At 42.4% G+C, this 24142-nt stretch overlaps 1 protein-coding gene across 3 annotated transcripts in view; it reads right to left on the reverse strand.

Moving 5' to 3' along the window:
- The window catches only part of fgf12a (fibroblast growth factor 12a), a 35352-nt gene extending 19672 nt beyond the window's left edge, over window positions 1-15680 (reverse strand). Inside the window, exon 1 of one of the 3 annotated variants that reach the window (XM_042427459.1) lies at window positions 15569-15680. In XM_042427459.1, the coding sequence (XP_042283393.1) occupies window positions 15569-15587 (19 nt within the window). In that variant the 5' untranslated portion in view covers window positions 15588-15680. Of the gene's footprint in view, window positions 1-1659; window positions 2765-8417; window positions 8931-15568 lie in introns of those variants that run through there. The other 2 variants (XM_042427457.1, XM_042427456.1) reach the window with 2 other exon arrangements.
- Between the last annotated feature and the right edge of the window lie 8462 nt (window positions 15681-24142).

Here is a 24142-nt window from a genome sequence, read left to right on the forward strand (position 1 = left end):
TAAGAAATTAAGCTTAAAAAATCGAAGAAAGCCACACAGAAGGAAGGGTGAAAGAAAAATTCAGCAAGGGAGAGGGTCGTCGGCTGTCAGACAGGTGTTGAAGCCCCCAGCCCCTCCCTCCCTCTCTGTCCCTCCCCACCCACCCTTTTCCCCACCTCCCCCCCTCCCTGGCCGAGGGGGAGTCGACATGGGCGCGAGATGGGGTGGAGACGAGAAGAAACACAGCACACACGGATGGAGGCTGAGCTACTGACCTAGCCTGCAGCCCTTATGGGACACCTGTGGAGGTTTCGTAGGTGCATCTTACGAAAGGGGGGGAATAGAAGGAAAAACAACAATCTTTTAACAGGCAGAACTCATAAATTCTCCAGTGTATCGGCTATTTATATGCAAATATAGGGCAAGGCATCAGTGAAAATATAAGGATGATCAATTAGAGGACATACATCATCTGTCCCTGTGCTGTGAGCTTTAGTCATTCTATCTGGCCTTATAAGTCAGTTGGAAAGAGTTACCTACCTGCCCAACAGTGTCTGGACACCTGAGCGGTTTGTTGTCTGTCTGTCTGCTTATTTTTCTATTCAGGCATTCTGTGGCAGTCTTGGCAGTGAGATTGTTTGTCTGTCTGGGGTGGCTGCGCGACGACTTTCAGCCTGTCTACAGGGCTTTAATTTAGTCTGTCTGTCTGTCTTGCTGGCTGGGTGTCTGTCTTTGTTTCTGTCCTCAAAAATTTATGTCTGTCTGTCCTCCTGTCTCATCCCTCATCCAGTCTGTCTGCGGGAACTCTGGAGTGGACCTGACTGTCGTTCATCACACGACAGAACTATCTAGATACGGGGAGGGGTGACTTGCACCGCTGGTTTGTTATCTGTGCACCAGGACGGAACCGGGAGAATAAAATGGGGGAAGGCTATACCGTGGAGCGTAGTAGGCACAGAGCCTGTCTATCAATACAGCCAGAGTAGCTCTTAATCACTAAAGCTATACCTCCCTTCACTGCAGTAAAGCTCCCTCTCTGCAATAAACATTTACCATTAAAACATTTAATCTCAAAAGAGCCTTGGTGCACTGCGGTGCAACTTATCTCCCCTCTGTACCCCAATCTGCATTAATATTGAATTAGACAATTTAAAGCAGCCTTTTTTTTTTTTTAGTGTATTCAAGTTGTGTGTGTGTATGTGTTTGGAGGGGAGGGGGTGCAAAAATGAAGTGTGAAGAATTGAAGGCTGAAATGTAATAGCCTATATTGCTGTTGCAACAAAACCTGCTCAGGCTTTTGAATGGGATACAGTGGCATCAATTTTATTTCATGGCAATTGATAATTCTGATCAGAGCAGTGCCTCAATAAATAAAGGGGTAACGTCACAGCCTATAGATAATTTCCCATACATTCAGGCTGCTCCTGTTCGGTATATAGGGGAGGCTTGTGTGTCATACGGTGGATCGACAAACAACGAGAAGACCTAATGGAACAGGTGGATTTTTCGCACCGCGGAGAAAATCTACCTTCTCCTCCGGTTCAGATTGGAGCCCTTGACTGCAGTATAATGCCTCTGCTGCTCCAAAGAGGGGCGGGGTGGGTTGGGGGTTGGGGGAAACCGCTTCCATACGCACACATAACACACCATCAGGAGAAAAAAAAAATCTACAGCACTGACCTGGTCGCCGCCGAACGGGTCTTTTCTTGCCGCTGCAGAAACGGACTTTGCTGAAGACCCCCAAGAAATGCCTCTCGCAGAGAGAGCGGGGGTCTTTGCTCGGGCTGGGGCGACGTTTCGAAGTAGAGACCCGGTCGCTGTTCGACTCCCTCGCCTGGCGTTTCTGCCGGATCAGGGAGCTGGCAATCGCGGCCATCTCCCCGAACCGAGTCTGAAAACCGAGAGTCTAGTTCGGCAGAGGTCGGATCCTGGTGCAGCTTCTTGGCGCAAAAAAAAAGAAAGAAAGAAAAAAAAAGAGTTGATTCTGTGTTTCGGTCCACGAGTGTTTCAACCAAATGTCATCCTGATCAGAAAATCTTCCGAGTCCCTGGCATCATTGCGCTTCAAGCAGCATCCTCTTGAGGGGACGGTAGCGTGTAATTCAGCTGCTGCGAGTTATGGCACTGTCAGGACTTCGAATCGACCGCGACCGATCTTATATAAAACATAAATCTATAAGCGAGGCCACGAGGGCCGACATATCAGTCGTGAAAACATGCAACAGTGTTGATAAGTTGATGCAGCTGCGTGTCATTGGAGAGCTTCAGGTATTCCAGGTGAACAGCGCCGCGTCTGACGAGCACGACTTCGTAATCCTCATCTGCACACCAGCCTCTCCTCTGGTTACCTGACGCCTCTTAATAATTCGCATCAACCTAAATCCGTGCACAAGAAAGACAAAAAAAATCCTAACTTTTTCTTACTCCTAATTATTTACTCCATGCACATCGAATTGAGATCGTCCGCTGCAAGTCCAGGGTGCTGCTGTGCTGGGAGTCCAGATATGTGAGCCCACTCTCCGGTTCCGTCGATGGCACCTCTAAATGCAGCCGGAAAAATGGAATCGACAGCAAAGGCTGCTCTGCAAGGATGCTGCAGAGATGTAATTTAAGCCTGCAGGGAGGGATTCTCATCTGAAAAAGCAACAATTAGTTGAGGCGAACACACGCCAGAGTGCTTTTTGTTGTAGCGCACAAATAATACAGTAGCCTAAGCATCATTTCCAGTGCGTCCCGAATGGATGCTGTCGGTGTGTTACATCGCCGACAGCGAGAGTGAATGGTCGCGGTCCATAGACACCCCCCCCTCCCTCCCTCTCTGTCTCTCTCCCTCACTCTCTCCCTCTCTCTCTCCAACTCTTTTAACGCAATCATACGTGATTGAGGTTCGTATTAGGAATTCTCGGAGGAGTGTATTGGGAAAGATGGATGTTCTCCAGGAAGAAAAGGTAGGCTATGAATGTAAAACATGTAAAGCCATTTTTTTAAAGGGGGGGGGAAACTGGTAAATGCTGGGTGGATATTGCAGGGAACAGTGTTTGAGTCCTTTGGGATAGTGCACATCTAGAAAAGGGGGCGGGTGATCTCACGATTGTCTCTTAAAATCCAAAGTTGCAAAACAGTCCAATTGGGGCACGTTGGTCAGCAAAGGAGCCGCAGTGAGCAGTGTGTATAAAAAGAGGAACCCTAATCAGCTTTGCCTGATACTAAACAGCACTGTTATCATCATAGCTTACTACTTATGGGACACAAACAGACAATGTGTTTTCTAAAACCCCTTTGCCACACACACCCCATTAAGAACATATTCAATCTGACTAAAAGGATTACCTGCAACAGGTTTCAGCACACATAGTATGGACATAAAACTCCAACAATGGTACACTGATGACACAGACAGTGACAAAACACGTGGATCATTATGATTTAGGGCTTATGGAAATGGAATCTACATGACACACCAAAACACTGAAACAACATCAACAATAACAGCACAATATCCGCATCATAAGACAGAAATACTAAGGAAATACTATAACAATAAAGCAAAAACTGCCCTTTCAACGCTCCCTGAGCTAGGAGAGAGAGGGTACATGAATGTATGTACAAGCATGTGTCTCTATCATATGTCGCATTTGGGGACAAATGCAAACCAACTGATGTTTTCACTGCAGTTGTATTCAGCACAATATAAAATGATTATTTTTTCATTGAAATTAGGCACGAATCACTGTATGGTTAAAGGATAAAGGTAAATAAATGCAGTGTCCTCCAAAAAAAAAAAAAGACCTGCAAGCATGTGTGTGTGGACTAACATGTGTCTGTGTGCATGTGAGCCTCTGGTTTCATGTCTATTCTTGCATGAACTGGGGAGCACACACAAGCACACAAACACACACACACACAGTGGGAGGAAGAACACGTGAGTCTTCAGCAGTACAGCAAACCTCTCTCTTCCCCATGATGAAACAGCATGAAACATTTAGAGGCTTTTTCTAGGACTCGGTTTGACACTCTCTCTCCAAATCAAACCTGGAGAGGGAACCGAGACGAGATAGAGAGAGAGAGAGAGAGAGAGAGAGAGAGAGAGAGAGAGAGAGAGAGATTTTCTTTTGACTACCACAGTCTGTCCCCCCCTTATGTAAGATTTGGATATAATGGTTGAAAGTGTTGAATGTGAGGCGCTGCTACCCTGCATAGCCCTTTGTGTATGTGTGTGTGTGTGAGAGAGAGAGACAGAGTGAGAGAGATGGAGGGCAGATACAATCTTCTTTTCAAAGAGACAGACAGACCGACAGTAAGAATGAAGATAGCAAAAGAGAAATTAGAAACTAAGGGTTGGAGTCAGTCAGGGTCTAAATCAAAATGCATTCTAGCTTTGAATTCTCATTGAGTTGCCAGTGAGTGATAGAAATGGATATGTCACTGCAGCACAAAGAAACGTCAATAACAATAACATTCATCATTCTAACCGATATGCAAGAGTGTGATATACACTTCTAAAAAAAAAAAAACAGCATGTGGTTTGGAGTACAAAGTGAGGTTTCTCAGAAATGGGAGGGACTTTGTGGCGGAGAGCGCTATAGAGACATGGGACATATATCTTTGTCAGGAAAAGATAAAGTATTCCCTAATGAGGATCTGCTAGGCGTCCTCCCCATACCAGAGACAATTGATGTTCACTTCATTCCAGCCAGGGTACGTCCACGAGCGATAAAACACTGCTGGCTTGTATGAAATGCACTGCAGATAAAACATGGCAATCACTTAAACTGTCAGTTAAACTGATTTTGACTATATGAAGAGGTTTGTTCATTTTTAGGAACAGCGTGATTTTTATATTTTATCTTATGCTCATTTGTCATTATGATATAAAAAATATGAATGTTGTGTATTGAATGAGTACAGTTGGTGTGTATTCATTTTTTTCATTCATCACTACAACTATGCTTGTTTTTATGCACCTAAATTTGTAATGAAAGCAGAACCACTGCAGCATAGCAATTAAACATCTCTGAAAGCTGGAAGAAGTGAATCAGAGCCCCAGCAAACCACTAGAGGAGTAACTTGTTGTCCGGAGTAATTTCTTTACGCCTGCTGCCACCTTGTGGAAAGAGAATGAACGACAGGTGCTCGGAGAGAAACTGGTAGGATGTTTTCCCGTTCTCTGAAGTTCGTCACTTCAGTGTGTCCTTGAGATACCTCACAGATTTGTTGACTCAGAGAGGCCAGACTAGTTTTCATTGTGTCTGCTAAACTATGTTGCCGAGTCTCCAGGAAGCAAAGAGGAGAGATATGAGTGAAGAAGAGTGTCACTGTGGTTCACAACATTCATGACTGCACTTCCACTACCACCACAAATCAAAGCTTACTGGTTGCTTATAGTTATAAATGGGATAGGTATAAAGACTACTCTTATAGACTACTCACAAAAACCCAAGTTGTATGGGTGAGCATAACAAAGTAATGCTAAAAAATGAGTATAGCAAAATGTGAGGCAAATATTTGATCCTTGCATTGCAAACAAGATACATTTTCAAGATGTAACACAGTGTACATTACATCGGAAACTATTTCAGAAACTAGTTATATTTTTGTCCTGATTCATATGCAAAAAAACAGTAAAACCAAACAAACTCAAGCAGAGAAATGATAACCAACTGCTAATGAAGACTATTAAGACTAATTAGGTTAGCCATTAAAACTAATCTTGCTTGAAGGAGAATACAAAGGTGTCAAAAATCCCAGCTTTGGGTGTTTGATTCTACTAAAATGCCACAGACGAGACTACAAAGACAGCAGCATTTAGTGTAAGAGTCAAAGCTCAATCCATAAAACATGGTCACCCATTATTCCAAAGTCATTTAAATGAAAACCTGATGTTATATTGATTAAACAGTCATATGGAAACTTACAACATCATGACTATCACACAATACAGTGCCATCATAAGAAATGGGAGTATAAGCAGTTCTCAGGACAAGGTTTTGTTACTGGTTGCTTCTCTGTTATGCCACCCACCATACACATATCCTGTGATTCAGACATTCCAACTGCTGTACTTAACTTACACACAAGAAAAGCCAGGTGGCAGGTGCAAACTTGACACTACAAAGGACAAGCAGGTGCAAACATTTAAGCCTACTCAGAAACATCTTTCACAGAAAAATCCCTGGGAGGTGGATCTGGCATAAAGCCTGAACCGAAAGAGAGCAAAAGACTTTCTGCTCCTCTTGCTTTACGTGGTTTTGTATTGGCCAAAGTCTCTGGAGCAGTGAATGATGCAGTGAGATTACTGTGCAGGAAGCCAAGGTTTTGGCCCCTTTTTTTGGTCCCCCGCTTTGTCTGATCGGTGATTTACTGAGTCCAACTGTATCTGAAATATACTCAGTTACACAAAGAATATTCTTGAGTTATCTTGGAGTATGAATCACTTATGTATAATTAACAGGCAAGCTCAGATGTGACTTTATATTGGCTGTTTCATTATCCACAAACAGGGCATTGTTTGTTTAAAATCTAGTCAATTTTATTAATATAGCCCAATATAACAAATCACAAATTTGCCTCAAGGGGCTTTACAATCTGAACAGCATATGATATCCTTTATCCTTAGACCCTCAATTCTGATAAGGAAAAACTCACCAAAAAAACAACTTTTACAGGGAAGAGCAACAGAATAATGATAATAGATAGATGTTGCAATAGATGTTGTGTGAACAGAGCAGACTAAAATAGCAAAATTTCAATATGGAAAAAGGAAAAAGCATATTTTCGTCATATTTTAGCTCTAATTTGAAATGTTACTGACTTGGGTGAGCAGCAGAGCCACAGTGGAACTCTTCTTTCTTGCTAAATAACAATGATAAACAACAATTCAGACAGAGAATCAAATAGAAAAAGATTGAACTTGTAAATGAGCAAAACTTTGAAACTTTGAATACAAAGCCTTCGCCTGACACAGTCTCATCTCCAACAGCTTTAACTAAATCCACGCATTCATGCTTTTCATCCATTTGTGTCAACACAGATGAGCTGACTCATAAAGTTTTGATTGAGGTCATAAGGTTCATCTAACAGTGAGCAGAGATGCAGAATAAGGACTGATAGGGCTTCGTATCCGAGTTCTACAGATCCCAGTGTGTGTGCTGCTTTTGGTCCAACTACCTCAGAGGAATCAACTGTGCTTAATGGAGTTTCTAATTGTCTGCCCTGAATTTGAGAGCCGCTCTAGCTGAAACTACCGGAGATCCTGCATACTGTAAGTGCTGAGATGAGGCAGGAGAAGGTGTTGCATTTCTATCCCAGTAAAACAGCTTTTTGTCTCACTCTGGAAATGCTGGGGGGTGTTCTTTTAATGCCTTTGGAGATCTAGTTATGGTACGAGTGAACAAAAGCAGCAATGCAGTAAATGGCTGAGATATGACTAGAGGACATGGCAGGCTTCTTAGGCTTACTGCCAAAGACTGTTGAGTGGTGATTCTGTACAATGCATGTGATGGTGGAGACTGTATGTGTTTGTCATTGAGACTTCACATCATGTTTTGCAGTAGACATATAACAAAGTAGGTCCCTTTCAAATGTAATATTTGATTTCCCAGGTGAAAGGACATGCAGCTGCTCTGACTGTGACTGGATTACAGTCATGCATTAAAGTAGCTCATTCCAAAGTGGGTGAGTTTGGGGACTTCCAGGGGTCTTTAAGAGCTAATGAAGAGGCCTTCAAAATAAGGAATAGTTTAATGTCACTTACAGAACAAAAGGAAGACAAGGGAGATGTTTCAAGTGATATCAAAATACAATTATGTAGAAAAAGTTAGGTAAAATGAGATTTTACTCCTTAGACATAATGTAATCCAACTGGGGTACAAATTGGGTTTTATATAACTAAATTTAGGCAAACCATGACGTGAAAAGTTTGGGAGCCTCTGCCCTGGAGCGCTTCTGCTATGGCGCTATCCGTGGTGCTGAACCGCGCTGCTTGTTTTTGGGGCCCTAACAACGCTGCCTCTCCAAGGCCCCTGAAGTTTAATGACTTGATCCCTGCATTGTCCATTTTTTTTTTTTGGCCCGCTTCAGATGCAGCACTGGAACACGCTCGTCTGCAAATATAGCTCAGTCTGGTAAAGTATCTGGAGTCGTTCGCCCTCTCCTTTTCTCCTCTCTGGAGTAGTGCGGCTCGACGCTGACTGCCAGGAGCTATCCGCGGCGCCGGAGACTGCACACAAAACTCGGGACAGATGAGCGGAGCACAAGGAGAGGCTCTCTCCACTGCAGACTCGGAAGATGTTACTCACACACTCGAGTGGCCAACGAAGCCCTCCCCCCCTTCCTCTCCACCTCCCCTACCTTTATCTCCCCCCTTTCTTTTTTTTCATCACTCAAGAGAGAAAGCATGCAAAGGTTGCTATGAGCTATGGTGCTATGTTTGTCTCTCACCGTTGGTGATAGTGGTCGACTTCGATCGTTGTCCACAGAAACACTGCAGCATATGCGCTCCTTTCTGAAGGAATGGCCTCAGAATCCTCATTGATTTGGGTTGATGGGAGCCTTCCTCAATCCAAACAATCGGACAGCGCTATCACAACACAGCAGGGTCAGGCAGCATAGCGTAGCCAGCCAGCCTCTCTCTATAGGCTCACAGCAGCCCTCAAAACGCCGGAAGGGCACAGTCTGCAGGACAAATTACGCTAAAACGAGGCATCTTGAGTGATTCCCCTCTCTCTCTTTGTCTCTCTCTCTCTCTCCCTCTCTTTCTCTTTCTCTAGCCCTATCTCTCTCTGTCTATCCTCTTCTCGTCCACCGACGGTCATTCGCGTTCACTGCACACTCCTCTTCCGCCACGGCAGGCAACGCAAGGACGTTACAATGTGCTCTTAATTGTACATCTCCCCCCACCCCCCCTTCTCTGTCTCCGCGTCTTTACCAGCAGCGGACGTAACAGCAGGGAAGGAGAGAGAGAGAGAGAGACTGTGGGGAGAGGGGGGAGAGGGAGAGAGAGAGAGAGAGAGAGAGAGAGAGAGAGAGAGAGCATGCACGCCAAAGTTAAACTGCAGGGGTAAGTGGCAGGCCGGCCACGAGTGAGGTAATGCGGAGCTGACAGTTAAGGCGACAAGGGCTGCACGATCTGTCGCTGGCTGCACAGATGTTGAAACCAGAAAGCCAATAGTTTTTCTTTTTTCTCTGTTTTTTTTTTTCAGAGCATTGGGAACAAGCGGGACAACGCAGAGTCTACGTCAGCTGCAGCCCATCGCTTTAAAGACAACGGTGTGTTCTCAATACGACCAGAAAGTTTATGGCTCAGTCACACTGCGTTATGAAAGCCAGGTGGTCTGAACAGTAGCCTCTTCGGCAGCAGTGCACTGACCAAAAGTCTGTTGACAAAGCTCCAGAAGGGAGAAGAAAATGGAGTGAAAAAAAATCTAGAAGAAAATCTACCTTGACTTTGTCTTGAAATAGAGCTTCCTAAGTGCACCCACGACGCCAGTGCAAGTGTGGGGAATTACATAAGGTGGTCACGTGATTGTGCATGATACATCCAAGTAAATAAAGTTGATCCATGTGGCAAGAGGTTGCCACTTGTTGACAGTAACATGCTAATGTAATTAGTTGTAATCCAATTGTACTGCCTATAACTTTATCCTGTAGATATTTCTGAGTAACTATAAGCAAGTAATTTAATTTCCATATAAAAGTTGAAAAGGTGTTCCATAATTTAAAAAAAAAGTAAACACAAATGACATGTGCAAGAACAACAAAATAGATTTAAAAGACAAGCTTAACCTGATGATATAACTGTACATGTTGGTTATCATGTGAGAGTCATAAGTTAGATAGATCTGACAACAATAGTGTCAATACTGTTGTGTTTTATATACAACACGGCCCACTTTTAGTGCACTTCTGGGATTCTGAATTTTTGTAGCACCAGAAAACGCTTATGGTGTTAAGTGCTAGACTAAATGACTAAATAAGACACTTGGAGTAATGCCACTATATAAAGCGACTCCAAAAATGTCTAAGCTATAAATATTCTATGTTTGCAGTTAGAAATAACAGTTAGAAATAACACTATAATTGTGTGCTGCCCATTCAGTATATTACAAAGATCTTATATTTTGGTTACAAATCCTAGATTGAAAATCTCAGGTCCAGGATGAGCAGCATTGCCCTGGAAGCAAAACTATGCTCTACTTTCTACTCTAGGGGGTGCCATAACATAAAGCAGATTAAAAAAAGAAGGAAAGAGACTGAAATCTGAACATGTAGCAGAGTGAGGGAGAGAGAGAAATAATCGAAGTATCATCACCAATCATTTATGTGTCCAGATACACTCAAAACAACACACTAATATTTGCTGTATGCAGAGAGAATATTGTTCCAGAGGTCGGTTAGTGATCCAAGACATTCTGCAAAAAAATCTACTGCAGCATTACTTTAACATTACTGCATTGGAGGTGTTTTATATCTGCTACTCTTTTCAAATATTCCTCTTTTGTTGCACTCGCATAACTTTGCACCACAAGAACAACAAATCATATGGCACTGACGACCTTGGAAGCATGCCTTCACAATGGAAAGAAATGCAACATACATAAAAAGGGTGTTTTAGGTCAGCAAAATACCTCAACAACAGCAGCCATGCAAATAAGAAAAGGTCAGAGAGGAGTAAAGGGAGATTGGGTGGAGGGAGGGAGCTGGCATCAGACCCAGAGTCACAGATATGGTGATAATGCTGTATATTCAGCCCCCACTACAGCACACTGTCCCACTGCAGAGCCAATCACCGTTATATGCAAAGAGAGGCACGGAGAGAAAGAGTATGAGGAAGGAGAAAAAAGGAAAACAAAACAGGCTATGGCAGGAAGGGCACAGGCAGTAACTTGCTAATCTAAACTTCACTTGACAGATTTATGACCCGAACATACTGTATCTTTCTGTATGTCAACAGTGGACTGACCGTCCCATACCACAACAAATAGCTTATTGGTTTACACCTGTTTGTGCCAGAGAACATATTGATCGCCAAACAGTTCCACTTTACAGTATTTCTGTAGAACGTGTGTTTTAGGAGACTTAGCTGTACTTCTTTGCCTAAAAGAATATTGTTCCACAACCACAGCAAAAGACAGAAAAGCATAATTTCACAAGCGAAAAAAAAAAAGCTCACGCAACACAAGTAAAAACAAAGCCAGGTGAGCCAAGATCTTAAAATACTGGTTAGAGTTAACTATCCTCAAGTCCTACATATCCCATCAATCATTGTCAGACTTAATAAAAGAGTAAAATTGTTTAAACTCTTAATGTTTGTTGAAAGAATGAAAATATTAGCTGTACAGGGACAGCATGATCCATTTTGGTAATATCAGCCTTTCTAAACTTAAGCATTTTTAAATGATATATGGATAGATGATTAAAATAAAAATCACTTCAAGGTTTATGATGGAGAAAGATACATAAATCAAAATAAGAAGTCATAACAATAAGTCCTCACATTAATCACTTATATCTAGATTAGCATTAGATACTGTAAATACTGATTTTAGACATAATACTCTCCTTCCTCCAATAATTTCTCTTGCCATCAGACCCCATGTGACACCCCTCGACCCCTCCAAAAAAAGATGTGTCCTGTCTGTATTTGAGCAAACTCAAATCTGTCTGTGATGACACTGTGGAAAGATCCTAGACAAGCCAGCTCTCATTTCACCTTCCTATATACAGTATGTTAACAGAAGTGAGGTTAAAATGTTCACCTTGTAAGGTGATACCAGCGTTGAATGCGACTGCAATCGACATGTATCATGTATTAATATAATGTAATTATGCTGGTCAAACATTAAAAGAAAAAAAATAGATATCCAGGTCAGAAAAGTAACTGCAAACTGAGATTCAGATTTCTTACAGATTATTTAATATGAAACAAAAAAGGTTGTGTGCTTTTAGTTTAATAGAGGTTTATTATTTCTAATTCAGCAGCTTATCTTTTGGTTCTGCAGAGGAAAGAAAAAAAACTGCTGTATTTCAAGAATATTTAACCTCAAACTATTCAACCCATCAAATGCTTTGATGGCTCGATCATTACAAATTTATGGTGTGCAGCCAAGCGTTGATCAAATATCATTACACAGAAGTAGGCCTATATATAAAACAACGCACAACATATCTAGATTTTTTCATTTGACTTCCCACATGGTGCAGCCTTAAAAACGGCATTAAAACAAGCAGACAAACTGCACGCAATATACACTATGAGCTTGTTAGGCACTGTGGAAAAATTATTTATATTTTATCATACATATAAAGAAGAAATTCAAGTTAAATGTTTTTGTTAACATGATGTATGAACTAATCCAAGTGTAAAATTAGTGGGGTGTCAGAGGATGACTCAGTGTTTACAGCAGCGCAGCCCACAGTGGGGCATGATGGATGAGAAAAACAGATCATTACAAAATATGAAAAAGCCACTTACTAATTTAAAACCTTATGTATAAAAGTAATGTTATCAGGTTTTTTTGACTGCAGCACTGGTTTACAGTCATATCAAATATTCTTAATGTAATTCTTCATGTAACATAAGTATTATATTTTTTTTATTACAATTCACTATTATGTTCTTTAAATGACCCTATTAGTGTTATTGCATTGATATCATTCTATCCCATTTACCATAATTCACATATAGATAACATTAATGAATTGGTTGTTTCATTTTATTTCTATACAAAATCAAAATTAACTTGTACTCTCAAAACATGCTCCATCACAGCAAATATTATGTCTGTTTCTGTTTTTGTTAAAGGGAAGTTATTGTTGTGTGGAAAACCTGCTCAATGTTCACCGTGATGGATTATCAATCAATTACAAGTCAAGGTAACTGCTATTATGCTGAAATGTCAGAAAGCATTCTCATATTCTGCAAAGCAAAAGCAAGGTCTCTGCTGTTAAAACCAGTGGCGTGGCACTGCAAATCTGTTAATGGTTGCATTAAGTAAAGCTGCCAAAAACCTCTTGCAAAATGGCAAGCGTGCAAACTTGAGGTTAGGGGCTCAATCAGAGTACAACACCACAGCAAGAAGATACTTGTCACAGATGACGTATCAGCATCCAAAAGATAATAGTAATAAGACACAACTAGCCTTTTAACTTCCCATGTAGGAACAGGAGATTTTCTTGTGTGTTTTTATTTATTTTATTTACTCATGTATATTTTCAGAAACTGCTAAAAGTCTCCATTGTTTCACATTTCATGATCCCAGGTTTTAGTAACAGCAACTAGCACAGCAAATTACACCTGCCAATGCAAAGCTTCAGATGAATTTCATAGTGTTAAAATTGCAGCTCTCAGCGTTCACTGTGATGAGGATTTGTCATGTACATACTGTACATATAAAATCATGAGACAGTCAAGACTCCAAGTCTGTGGGAAATCAGGAATGAGAGGTTCAGATTGCTGTCGTGTGCATGCCGGAGAAAGAGGGGATTTAACAGATGAGGGCAGCGAGAAGGTGTAGAGGAATCTGAAAAGGGAATCAACGGCAGCACTAAACGGGTGTGTGTAGTTGTTTGTAAAGAGCTTTTCCTCCTTTCTTAAAAAAGGAGAAATGCACCGGGAAGACACCAAGTTCAGTAGGAGATACCACATCCTATAAAAAACTGACAGAAATGTGCTTTACGGTGTGTGCAACATGAAGGTTTTTTGTTGTGATAGCTCAAGGACCAGTGCTGAACCAACCACAATGTAATGGCTCTCATAGATAAGTGTTCTCATAGATAGATAGGTGTTTGGGGCAAATAAATGTAAAGTAATCCCACGTTTACTGTGTGATAATTTGATTAAACACAAAATAGCACTGTATCAGTTAAACTAGTATTTGACAGGTTCTCAAGATCTGGTAATAAATCAGGCCCTTATCATGGTAATTAATCATTTAGTATATTTCAAACTAAAATTACAATGAATAAAATGACTACAACCTGATTTCCACACAGTGAACCCAGGGCTTTTGGTGCCCTGCCGTCTCTATACAAAAGCTAGAGAACTACAAACACAGTATAGAAAGCAAAAACAGTGTTGGTTTAAAGGAAGATAAATCATAATATTAGAATTAATATGTTGTATCAAGCTGGTATTGGCTTTTCATCGAGAATATCAGCCACCTTCTATATGAGCTAAATGACTGATGTAACTTTGATGCCACATTTTGATCAGATTCCTCACAAACATGAATGAATTATTATTTTTGTGTAGTTATGATTGTCCTGGAGTTAGTTATATTGAAATTCTCTGCACTTTATGTGGACATGTGGCATGAAAAAGTTCTACTGAATGGAGATAAAAGAAAAGACCTGTAATGTCTAATGAAATGACACGGATTAGACACTCTCAAAAATAATGCAAGGATGCAAACACTGCTGCGGTGGGAAGTATTAACAATGATAACAGATAGACATTATGCATAACGTACATAGTAAAGTGCAAAGCCTGTCATATTTGCAGTAGTGAACTCTTCATTTTCCCTGTGTGGGATCAATGAATGAGGCCATAAACTCTGCAGATCCCACAGTAGGTTTAAGAAAGGTGAATGTCAAGTTTATAGCTTTGAAACTGCCAACAAAAGACAGTACCCCTTTGCTCAGTTCACTTTTGTATATTTTGCGTTACTGCAAACTCAGTTTAAAACAGGACAAGCCGACTGTGAAAGAGAAGGATACCCTACTTAACCAAGGGCACTCTGCCCCCTTATCCAAATATATTTTGAGTGGGGAATGTGCCTGCTTTCACCTCATGCATCTTTAAACTGCCCTGCAGAACAGACACAGTAAGACACATGTGTTTTAGTAGAGTGAGTCAAATATTTTAAGCTGTGAGGCAGCAGTATAGTCATTTTTTTCATGCAGCAGACTGTGTATGATAGCTCTAAATAACATCCTTTACAGCCCATTACTGGCAGAGTTGAAAAGCTTTGTCAACAACACGCATGCTGATGGTTCAGGCCACACCGCCGCGGTTGCACAGGGAACAGCAGTTTCATCTCTCCGAAAAAAAAGTGGAGAGCCAGCAGTTTTTTTTCTAAATCAGCTGACAGCACCGACAGAGTAAAGGAAAGCTCCGGCAGGCAGACTAAAGCTGTTTACCATGCGCAACACTAGGGATGAAAACAGTATTATGAAGGCCTGATATTTACACGAGTTGTATTTTATATAATAGGGGGTATATAAAAGTGCACATCGAGGTGAGCGAAGTAGTCGGGGCGGTAGACTGAACCATGAAGCCGGGATACAACAGCAGCATCGCGCTGCAGCACTGAAGCATGTGCTGATCGCTGGTTGGTAAACGCACATAAACAGTACCATCCGCATCCTACTCCTCAAGTTCAAACAGTGCATCTCTATTTTATTGCATGTGGTGTTTTGCTGCATGCAAGTTTGATACAATGCAAAAAAAAGAAGAAAGTTGGGAGATTGTCTGTGTTCCGCATAGGCTGTGTGATCCTAGAATCATCACAAATAACACTACTGCGTCCAAAAATAGCTGCACACCTAAACAATATGAGCTCATAACTTACAAGCACGTGGAAGTTTCTTACCGGCGTTTTTATCACCCATGTCCCCTTGCGGTGCAGAAGTTAAAGATACTGCCGACGTAGGCTGGAGGAATGCGCTTCTTCACTTGGAACAGCAGAGCAGCGACGACAGAGAGGCAAGTTGCTTGTTTCGAGTAATAAATTGCAAAATGATCTCCGTTTGGGACCCCTTTGACACGCGTGGGGGCGACAGTGAATGCAGTTTACGCCTCGGTGTTTGCAAGAGTTTCTGAGTAAGGTGGACTGAGGGCTCAGGTAAAGAATGAAGGAGGGTGGGACTTTTGTGTGTGCGTGTGTGTGTGTGTTTTGCAGGGGTGAACGGATGCAGGGTGTGCATCGATGCAGAAGTACAGTGGATGTTTTTGTCAGGAGCTGTTCTTTCACTGTTGTGCTGAAACACAATATCAAATCAGGTGACATTATAACTGTCATTGCGAGACAGCAGTGAAACCTTATGCTTACAGTTTGTACTGATGATTAGTTGACAAACTTGTTCTATTCTATGAGGATAAACCCTGACTTTCCTGTAAGGATTCTGCTTAACTTTCAATTTGCTCTCTGAACTCTTGAGGTAGAAACTGTAATAATGTCTTGGCTCTCCTTTTTATGTTTAACAAAGCACATAAGCATCATCAAAGAATGAACGAGAAAATATTTGCACATACACACTGTGCATATGAATTAATGAAGTTTTTATTAATGTGTCATGCACTACATATGACACATGCATAGCTTACAAGACACCACAAGTTCATATAAGACAGATCTAGAATGCTGCGTATACATTTCAGATTTTCAGACCTTCATGTCCACAACAAAATTCATAAATCGCTCATAAAACCTGAAATCCGAATAAAAACTTCCATTAGGTTACTGCCTTCCACGTGCAAGTTTGCAGACTTAAACACATCACAATTGAATAGTCATTCCAATTTTTGATAATCTGTTCACCAGAATATTTCTGGGTTTTATTGAGCTATTTTATGAAAAATATACCTCATATAAGCACATTCGCTAGTAAGCCTGTTTGCACTTTAATGTACTTGTCATTTTCCAAAATTCACCAAATACAAGGGCTACACTTTTTCATGATATCCTCTCTTATTTTTAACAATGTAATGTTAAAACAACAAATAATTTCTTCTTCCACCCTACAGTTAAGAGACCCGTCCTCACACACCTGCTGAACACATACCATGTTGCTTTAGTGATAGCAAAGGCATATGATATTTTGCTGAGGGACATCAATATTTAATGAATGAATCACAGATCGATAGTTGTGTCCTGAGCATCTGACTCTTTATTGTGCCTGTTATTTGATTATACTGCAGTAGAATTTTGATAGACACAGTGTACAGTATACAAAGACTGTGCATTCAAAATGTGCTGGCTGTTTCAGCATAATGGGATTGAGCGAAAAGCTCTTGAGGAAGTGGCTGGTGTTGTGTAATCAAATTGTGTCAGTGTGAACTGCCGGGGCAGATAGGTACACAAAGGTTCAGTGTGTGTAAAAGAGTGTGCTTCTCTCACATTTATTCAAGTGCCCCTCTCAATCTGTAATGATTTTTTTTGTTTATCCCAAATACAAAAAGAAAAACAAACCTTTACATAAACGCCTTTTTTGCAATCAATAGGAACAGTGAGAGGTTGATGCTGTCATGCTGTACCTTAGGACGTTGCAGTGGTGGGCTTATCTGAAATCCCACTCAGTGTGCAAATCATACAGTTTGTTAGTGTAAACCAGCTACCTAAAAAATATCACAATCACACTTGAGACGGAGTCTCAAAATCTATGCAGGATAAAAAACAGAAAACAAGTCACAGTGTGGTATTATCTAACTGGCCCATTGATCAGTGTCTGAGAAAGCTCCCAGTCAGCACTCTGATGGGACGCTATGATAACAGCTAGAGTTTCCTCTGATGGTATAAAAAGACTGTGCTGCTGGTATAAGATGTTTCTAGCCTTTGGGCTGAAATAGAAGCCTCAAGGCCAAATGATGTTTTGTATCATGCGCCTGCCTGCTTGTGGATCCCAATGCAAATACAGGAGCAGCACAGGACAGAATTTTTGAGCTGCTTTACCCATCTTTCTAGCTGGACATAGTCACAGTAAGATGAATGGGTGTCCTACATGAATGACAAGTTGTTCTGATTTCAGAACAACACACTTCCTGTCACATGACTGAGGCCCTGCTGCCCTGTTGCCGACACAGGCGAATCCTGGCTGGCGTCGGTTCACAGCGAATCGATGAGAGGACGTGAAAGAGGACACCTCTGCTGGGAAAAAATGCACTGCATTGATCAGAAAAGGAACCTAAAGTCCTCTACAGATTTCAGCACCACAGAGAAAGTCACAGAGAAATTAATGTGTTTGTTATTGCTTAGCAGTGCTGCTGCACTGAGCTCACCGTTATGGCTCTTAAACCAAAATCCAAATAACAAGCAGCCTTTACCTAAGTTAACTCCTGTTGCCACTCAAATATTTATGAGTATTTCATCTACTCTCCACCCTCTTCCTGTTCTTCTCTCAGGCCTCCCTACCTCGATCTGTCCTGTCACTGTCACCCCTCCCTTCCCTCCTCCTCTTCTTCCTCGTCTCCCAAACCTTCCTGTCCTCCCCTGCCCCAGACCTGCACCCATAGCATATCATCTAACCTGGCAGTGTGTCCTTGGGTCCATACAGTGGCAAAGGCACATTGCTCTCTCTTTATTTGCACATTGTATCTTTGCTCTGAAATCTCAACACCCTCCTTTTCTCTATGACTATATAATTTTCTTGCAGAAGTGAGATTATATTGTAATGCCCCCACAGGATGCACTTACTGCTTCAGTTAAGATTAATTACCTACGAACGTCTTTTATTCTTTTCCAGCTCTATTACAGGATTTCTCTGTGCAATATTGTCTAGTGGTTGAAGTAGCCCGGCAAGTCAAATGCAGATATTACATTGGAGGAGAGCCCTAGTTACTCTGCAGACACTGCAGTGCAGCCTTTTCACTGTAAATTCTAACTTGTTCACCTATTTCTGGAGTCACTGGCAAGCTTGTGAGGAGTTTGTGGAACTTGTCCAGATGCCAATAGCAACACCCAGTGCCATTAGCACTGCTCAGCTCTGCAAGGCTTTCACCACTTTCTCTCTTGTTTTTACATAAATAAACTCCAGTGTGTTTATCACCTGTTTTGGTAATAGTGATAATAATAATACAATGAGTCATTAGTTATATTTTTACTAACATTTTGTACATATCAACACATTTGTGTGATGTGTGGTTTTTGTTTTTTGTTTTTTAAAGTGCTTTCACCTTCTACTGTTTACTGTCTTGTTCTATACCCAAACCTGTTATGTTCATTTTACCTGGAGTGCTGGAAGAAGTACTCAGATCCATCTTTTAGAGGATCTGAGAAGTACTCCTCTAAAAGATGAGGATCTGAGTTCTGTTGCAAGCTAGCGAATGTTTGACACTCGCCGCTGAGTGTCAGTCAGGACACAAGACTGGTTGCTCTGATGAGGTTTTTTTGTCTTCTTTACGGAGGTTTGCGTGTATGTGGGTGTGTTTGGTTCTAGATTTGTGTGGTCTAATGCAGCCACACTCCACCTGTTAAGCCAGATTCCTCTCTGTTGCCTATGAGGGGTATTAATGAGTCTGCCAGCAGGTGGCGCATTGGCACAAATTACCATAGATCAATTAATTCTGAAGTGATCATTCCAATAACCTTTCTAACAGTAGCAAAACCTCTGTTCTTAGTTATAAGTCTGTTGCACATCTCAAGTTTACCACCAACTGTAATAAATTCTCCTGATTTGTCCAGATCTGGAGACAAGGCATGCAATTTACTGTTAGCAGGTACAGGCCTTCCTGCTTTAAGGAGCTGCAGTTAATCAGGGAAACTCTCTTGCTGTATCCTGTTGATAATGTGGCTCGCAACTTTGCGATAGTCATCAGCAGTAGCAGTTAGATTACCTCCAGTTCCTGCCGCCCCATGAAAATTCTCTGCAGTAGTCTCAAGCAGTTCCCTCCAGCTGTTGCAGGGTTCGTTCTCCTGAGGTGGGAGTTCGAGACATTGCTGAAGTGGTGCTACGGAAAGTTGACTTCTGGATTGGTGTTTGTCTTAACAGGCTAACGCTCTGGGCTCTGGAGAAGAAAGGGGGGCCTTGGATCCATCTGTTTGGCTCAGAAAGGTTCTTTTCATTTTCCCTATTGTAATGTCATCAGCTGGATTCCATGCTGAATCAACATACTGCCATGAATGTGGATTGGTTAGCTCTTGAACTTCGGCCACTCGGGTGTCCACAAAGACCTTGAAGTGGCATGACTCTGATTGCAGCCATGCCACCACTGTCTTCAGTGTGAGCGCTGTTTCCACAAGTTTAGCTAGCTGGGCTCTGGTTACAGCGGCACAAATCTCCTAGCACGGCATGGACATCTGACGCCTAGAAGCGACTTGGGAGCAGGCCAGGAGAAAATAGAGATGGCCTTTACATTGGCCATCCACAATACTGAAGTAAGCGTCTGACCCATAGGCCTACTCTGATATATCACAGAAAACATGCATCTGCCTAGTGACCCTTGAGAGGTCAGCCTCAGCCGGAGTGTAGGGCCTGAACAGGATGATTTGAGGCAGGGTGTGTAACTCATTCTCCCACTCTTTCCACAACTGCTTTAAACCTTGTGGGAGAAGTGGATCATCCCAGTCTCACTGTTTCTCCCAGAAATGGTGAAACAGCATTTGGCACGGGTAGTGTATGGCGAGATGTATCCAAGAGGATCATATTGCAATGCTAGCACTTTGTAAATGTTCCACATGGTTAGCACACCATACTTGAAGGGTAAGTGTTTGTAACCCAGAGTGTCATTGCGGATGTGCCAGCTGAGTCCAAGAGTGCTTGCAGGGGTGTCTGATTTGTCCTGACCTAGCCAGAGCTCACTGCTGTTGGATTGGGCCTCCTTTTGAAGATGACTGATGACACTTAACTCGTTACTTGCCCATTGTCGAAGGTCAAATCCACCTGATGATAGAAGTGCCCTTAACTTATTGACTAGGGTTTTGGCTCTTTCTGGAGTGGGCAAACTTTGTAGATAATTATCTACATAGAAACACTGATCAACAGAAAACCGCACATCTTCTCTGGTCTTTGGTCTATTACATGGCACTGGAGTGCATATGTAGCACAGCATGGGCCACAAGTGGTGCCAAATGGAAGCACCTGCCACTCATAGACATCTGGAGGCTGGTTTCGAATCAGGTCACGCCACACAAACCTCATCAGGGATTTGTCCTCTTGTAGTAGGCAGACCTAGTGAAACATGCCTTTGATGTCTCCACTGATAGCAATGGCATGTTCACAGAACCAGAGCAGCACCCCCAAAACTGAATTACCAGGAAGTGAAAAGTCGTTCAGGTTCAGGCCTTGTTACACATGAGAACAATTAAACACAATCCAGTTCTTATGGCTCACCATGTGATGGAGGATGAACCATGATTCCCCTTGCCCGAAGGGGGATTTTGGGATTTAATTTTGCTACAGCACCAGACTGGATCAGCTTCTCAATCTCCTGCAGCTCGTTCTGGGTCCTTACTTTGTTTCTCAGTACTTAAGAGGTTGAGCATGACTGCCTCTTGAAAGTCTTGGAAGACTGGCATGTTTGTCTTCCATAGGAGAGGGGTTGGATAACGGAGGATTCCATTGACCTCGACTTTGGATTGTCTTCTCTAGAAGGCAGTGTTTCCCTTATATTGATTTTGCAGTGGTGCAGCGCCACTGCAGAATTATGAGTGCCACTGCTAAAGTTTCACATGATCATTAATATCAGTGGGCTACTAATGATTTTCACTTGCACACTGTGCGAGCACGATAACACTGCACGTTATTGTGGAAATGTTTTGAGTCATCAACTAGTGTATCAAATTCCTGAATCATCCCTCACTTCATTCTTCAAACGACAGCGACGATGTGAAAGGTACTGTTATAAGAGTAGCATAGCTGCTTTAAGGAATAGGCCAGTGCGTAATGTGCGTATGATGCGAGTGTGTGGTTGAGTGAGTGGCAGAAAAGTGGTGGCGAATGCGAGCAGAGCAGAGGAAAAGGTTAGCAGCAAGTTGTCAATCTGGCGGTAAATGTACAGTATAGGCTACAGTGTGTCACTTAATAAATGCAGCAGCTTCTCAAGACCAGGAAAAGTTTCATCTGTTGCTTCCCCAACTGCTGGAAAAGTGAAGGGGGTTAGCTCCGAAGTTAGCGACTATGGGTTAGCCTAACCTGACCAGGTTCATTTAAGGTGGACTGACCTTTTAAGGTGGACCAGCTATTCTCATTTTAGTGTCAATCTTAGCCGCTCCTAAACAGAGAAATGTCTGGCTGCTAAGTCTCTCCCAAGTTTTGGTCAGCAACCATACCCCGCCCCCGCCACCGAAACACTGGAAGGTCAATTGCCTCTTTGTCCTGTTTTGAGCAGGTTACAGTATTTTCATTCCTGTACAGGAGGATGTCAACTTTCCAGAGCTTCCATTTCAACATTTCTATGTAGCAGTGGTCTGGAGAGCACATACTGTGAAAAGGCACTGTTGTTGTCGAAGACATTGTTCCATTAACTTCATGGGACCCTCAAGAGTCCATCCCCATGTAACAGAGTCAATTATACAGCAGTAATATGTAGTATTATAATTACACAAATCTGTAAAACTGTTGTCTAGTAGAGCATAGGTGTCTAGGCTCTGTTTTTTATTTTATTTATTTTTTTGGCACTTCCGCTTTATTTGATAGTGATGGTAGAGAGAGACAGGAAAGGTAGGGGAGAGAGAGAGGATGACGGATATCTGGTGAATCCATAACACTGGTAATCTTGTCCAGAGCAACCTGGTGTGGGTATCCAAACTTCTCGTTAAGGGCCACCATGGTGTCAGAGTAAGGAATAGCAGAATTGGGGTAGGAATCAGCAACAAGTCTGGCCTCTTCCACCTTGAGATGGTCTACCAAGATCTGGTATTTGAGCAGTTCAGTGCCATCTGGGGGTGATAGTTTAGTCAGGGCCATCTTTAACCAAAATTTGCTGGGATCCCATCGACTGAAGTAGGGCATGCATGGCCTTGGCTCTCTTGGCTAAATCTTGACTAAATCACGTCGTGCCTCTGTGCAATGGCTCTGCAATAGCTAAAGAACTATAGAGGGGTTGAAGTGTTGGTGATAGTGCTGACCACTTCACCTGTGAGCAGTTGCATGGGTGGTCTCTTGTGGGGGAGAGGACATGGAGGGCAAGTGGAGGTGGTGCAGCATTAAAGGGGGAAGCTGACTTAAACCTTCCAGTATTCAGATGCTCCACCTCCCCATGATGAGTCTGTACTGTTGGATCCTCCCTATGTGGAGGAGACGCCTTAGCTGCTGGTGACAAGATGCTGTGATGGACAGTGGCTGTTGCCTGGTCTTTTATAACTTGAAGGTCAGTCATCTGCTTGTCCAGCATACTTAACAGCTGGTTCTGTAGCTGGGAGAGTCTCTGTCACTCCTGCAGTTTCTGGCCACAGAGGTGGGTCAGGCCAGTCATTATCACTGTCTTCCTCCAGCTCCTCCCTGGAGGTGGAGGTGATAGACACTGTGGAAGACCTGCCCTTGAGTGTGGTTGAAGAGTTGGCCAATCCCAGCTATCTCATGGTCAGGTGGGTTTGTGGGAATGGGTTGACAGGGTGACTTAATGTGGTGGACTGATCCCATCAGCCTTTTCATCTCCTCTTTAAATTCCCTGAGTTCAGTCGGTTCTGCATGAAATGCTTGCTGAGACTGCTGGAGCTCAATTTTCTCCCTACGGATGTTGTCTAGCTCTGAAAGGTACTGCTGTGGGAGTAGGCTAGGAGTAGGGAGTAGGAGCAGGCTCTCTGTAGTGAATGACAGGCATGGTGTGATCTCCATGGGGCTCTATATGCCATTGATGGGTTTGTAGTTCAGGGCCATGCTGGGTACGGCTGTTGATGGTCTCCTCGTGAGAGCGAACCCAGTCATCTAAGTTAAAATCCCATGGAGCATTGCAACTGCCCAGCAAATCAAGTGGAGAGGTGAGGGGTGTCATCTTGTCATCATGTCCAAGTATTTGCTGTGGAACAGCTCACATAGCTTGTATCATAGTCCTCTAATTGACCAAGTGGGCGGATCTGCAGCCTTGGCGTAACTGTATGTTGTTTTTTGGACTTGTGTGGTGAATCAAGGGTAAGGACCAACATGTAAACGAGGGATCTCAAAGTTCTGTTTTAAGCTGGTGAATGTTTGGCGCTTGACACTGAGTGTCGCTCAGAACACAACACTGGAGGCCCTTATTTTTTTTGCTTTGATCTTCTTTATTGAGATGTGGATGTATGTGGGTGTGTGTAGTTCTGCATGTGTTTGGTCTAATGCAGCCACACTCCACCATTTAAGCCTATTGCTCTGTTGCCAGTGAGGGATATTAATTAGTCTTCCAGCAGGTGGCACATTGGCGCAAATTACCATAGATCAATGAATTCTGAACTGATCACTCCCATAACCTTTCTAACAGTAGCAAAACCTCAATGGAAAAACAAACAAACAAACAAAAAAACACAAAAAACTCC

The sequence above is a fragment of the Thunnus maccoyii genome, chromosome 12 (assembly GCF_910596095.1).
Source record: "Thunnus maccoyii chromosome 12, fThuMac1.1, whole genome shotgun sequence".
Lineage (NCBI taxonomy): Eukaryota > Metazoa > Chordata > Actinopteri > Scombriformes > Scombridae > Thunnus > Thunnus maccoyii.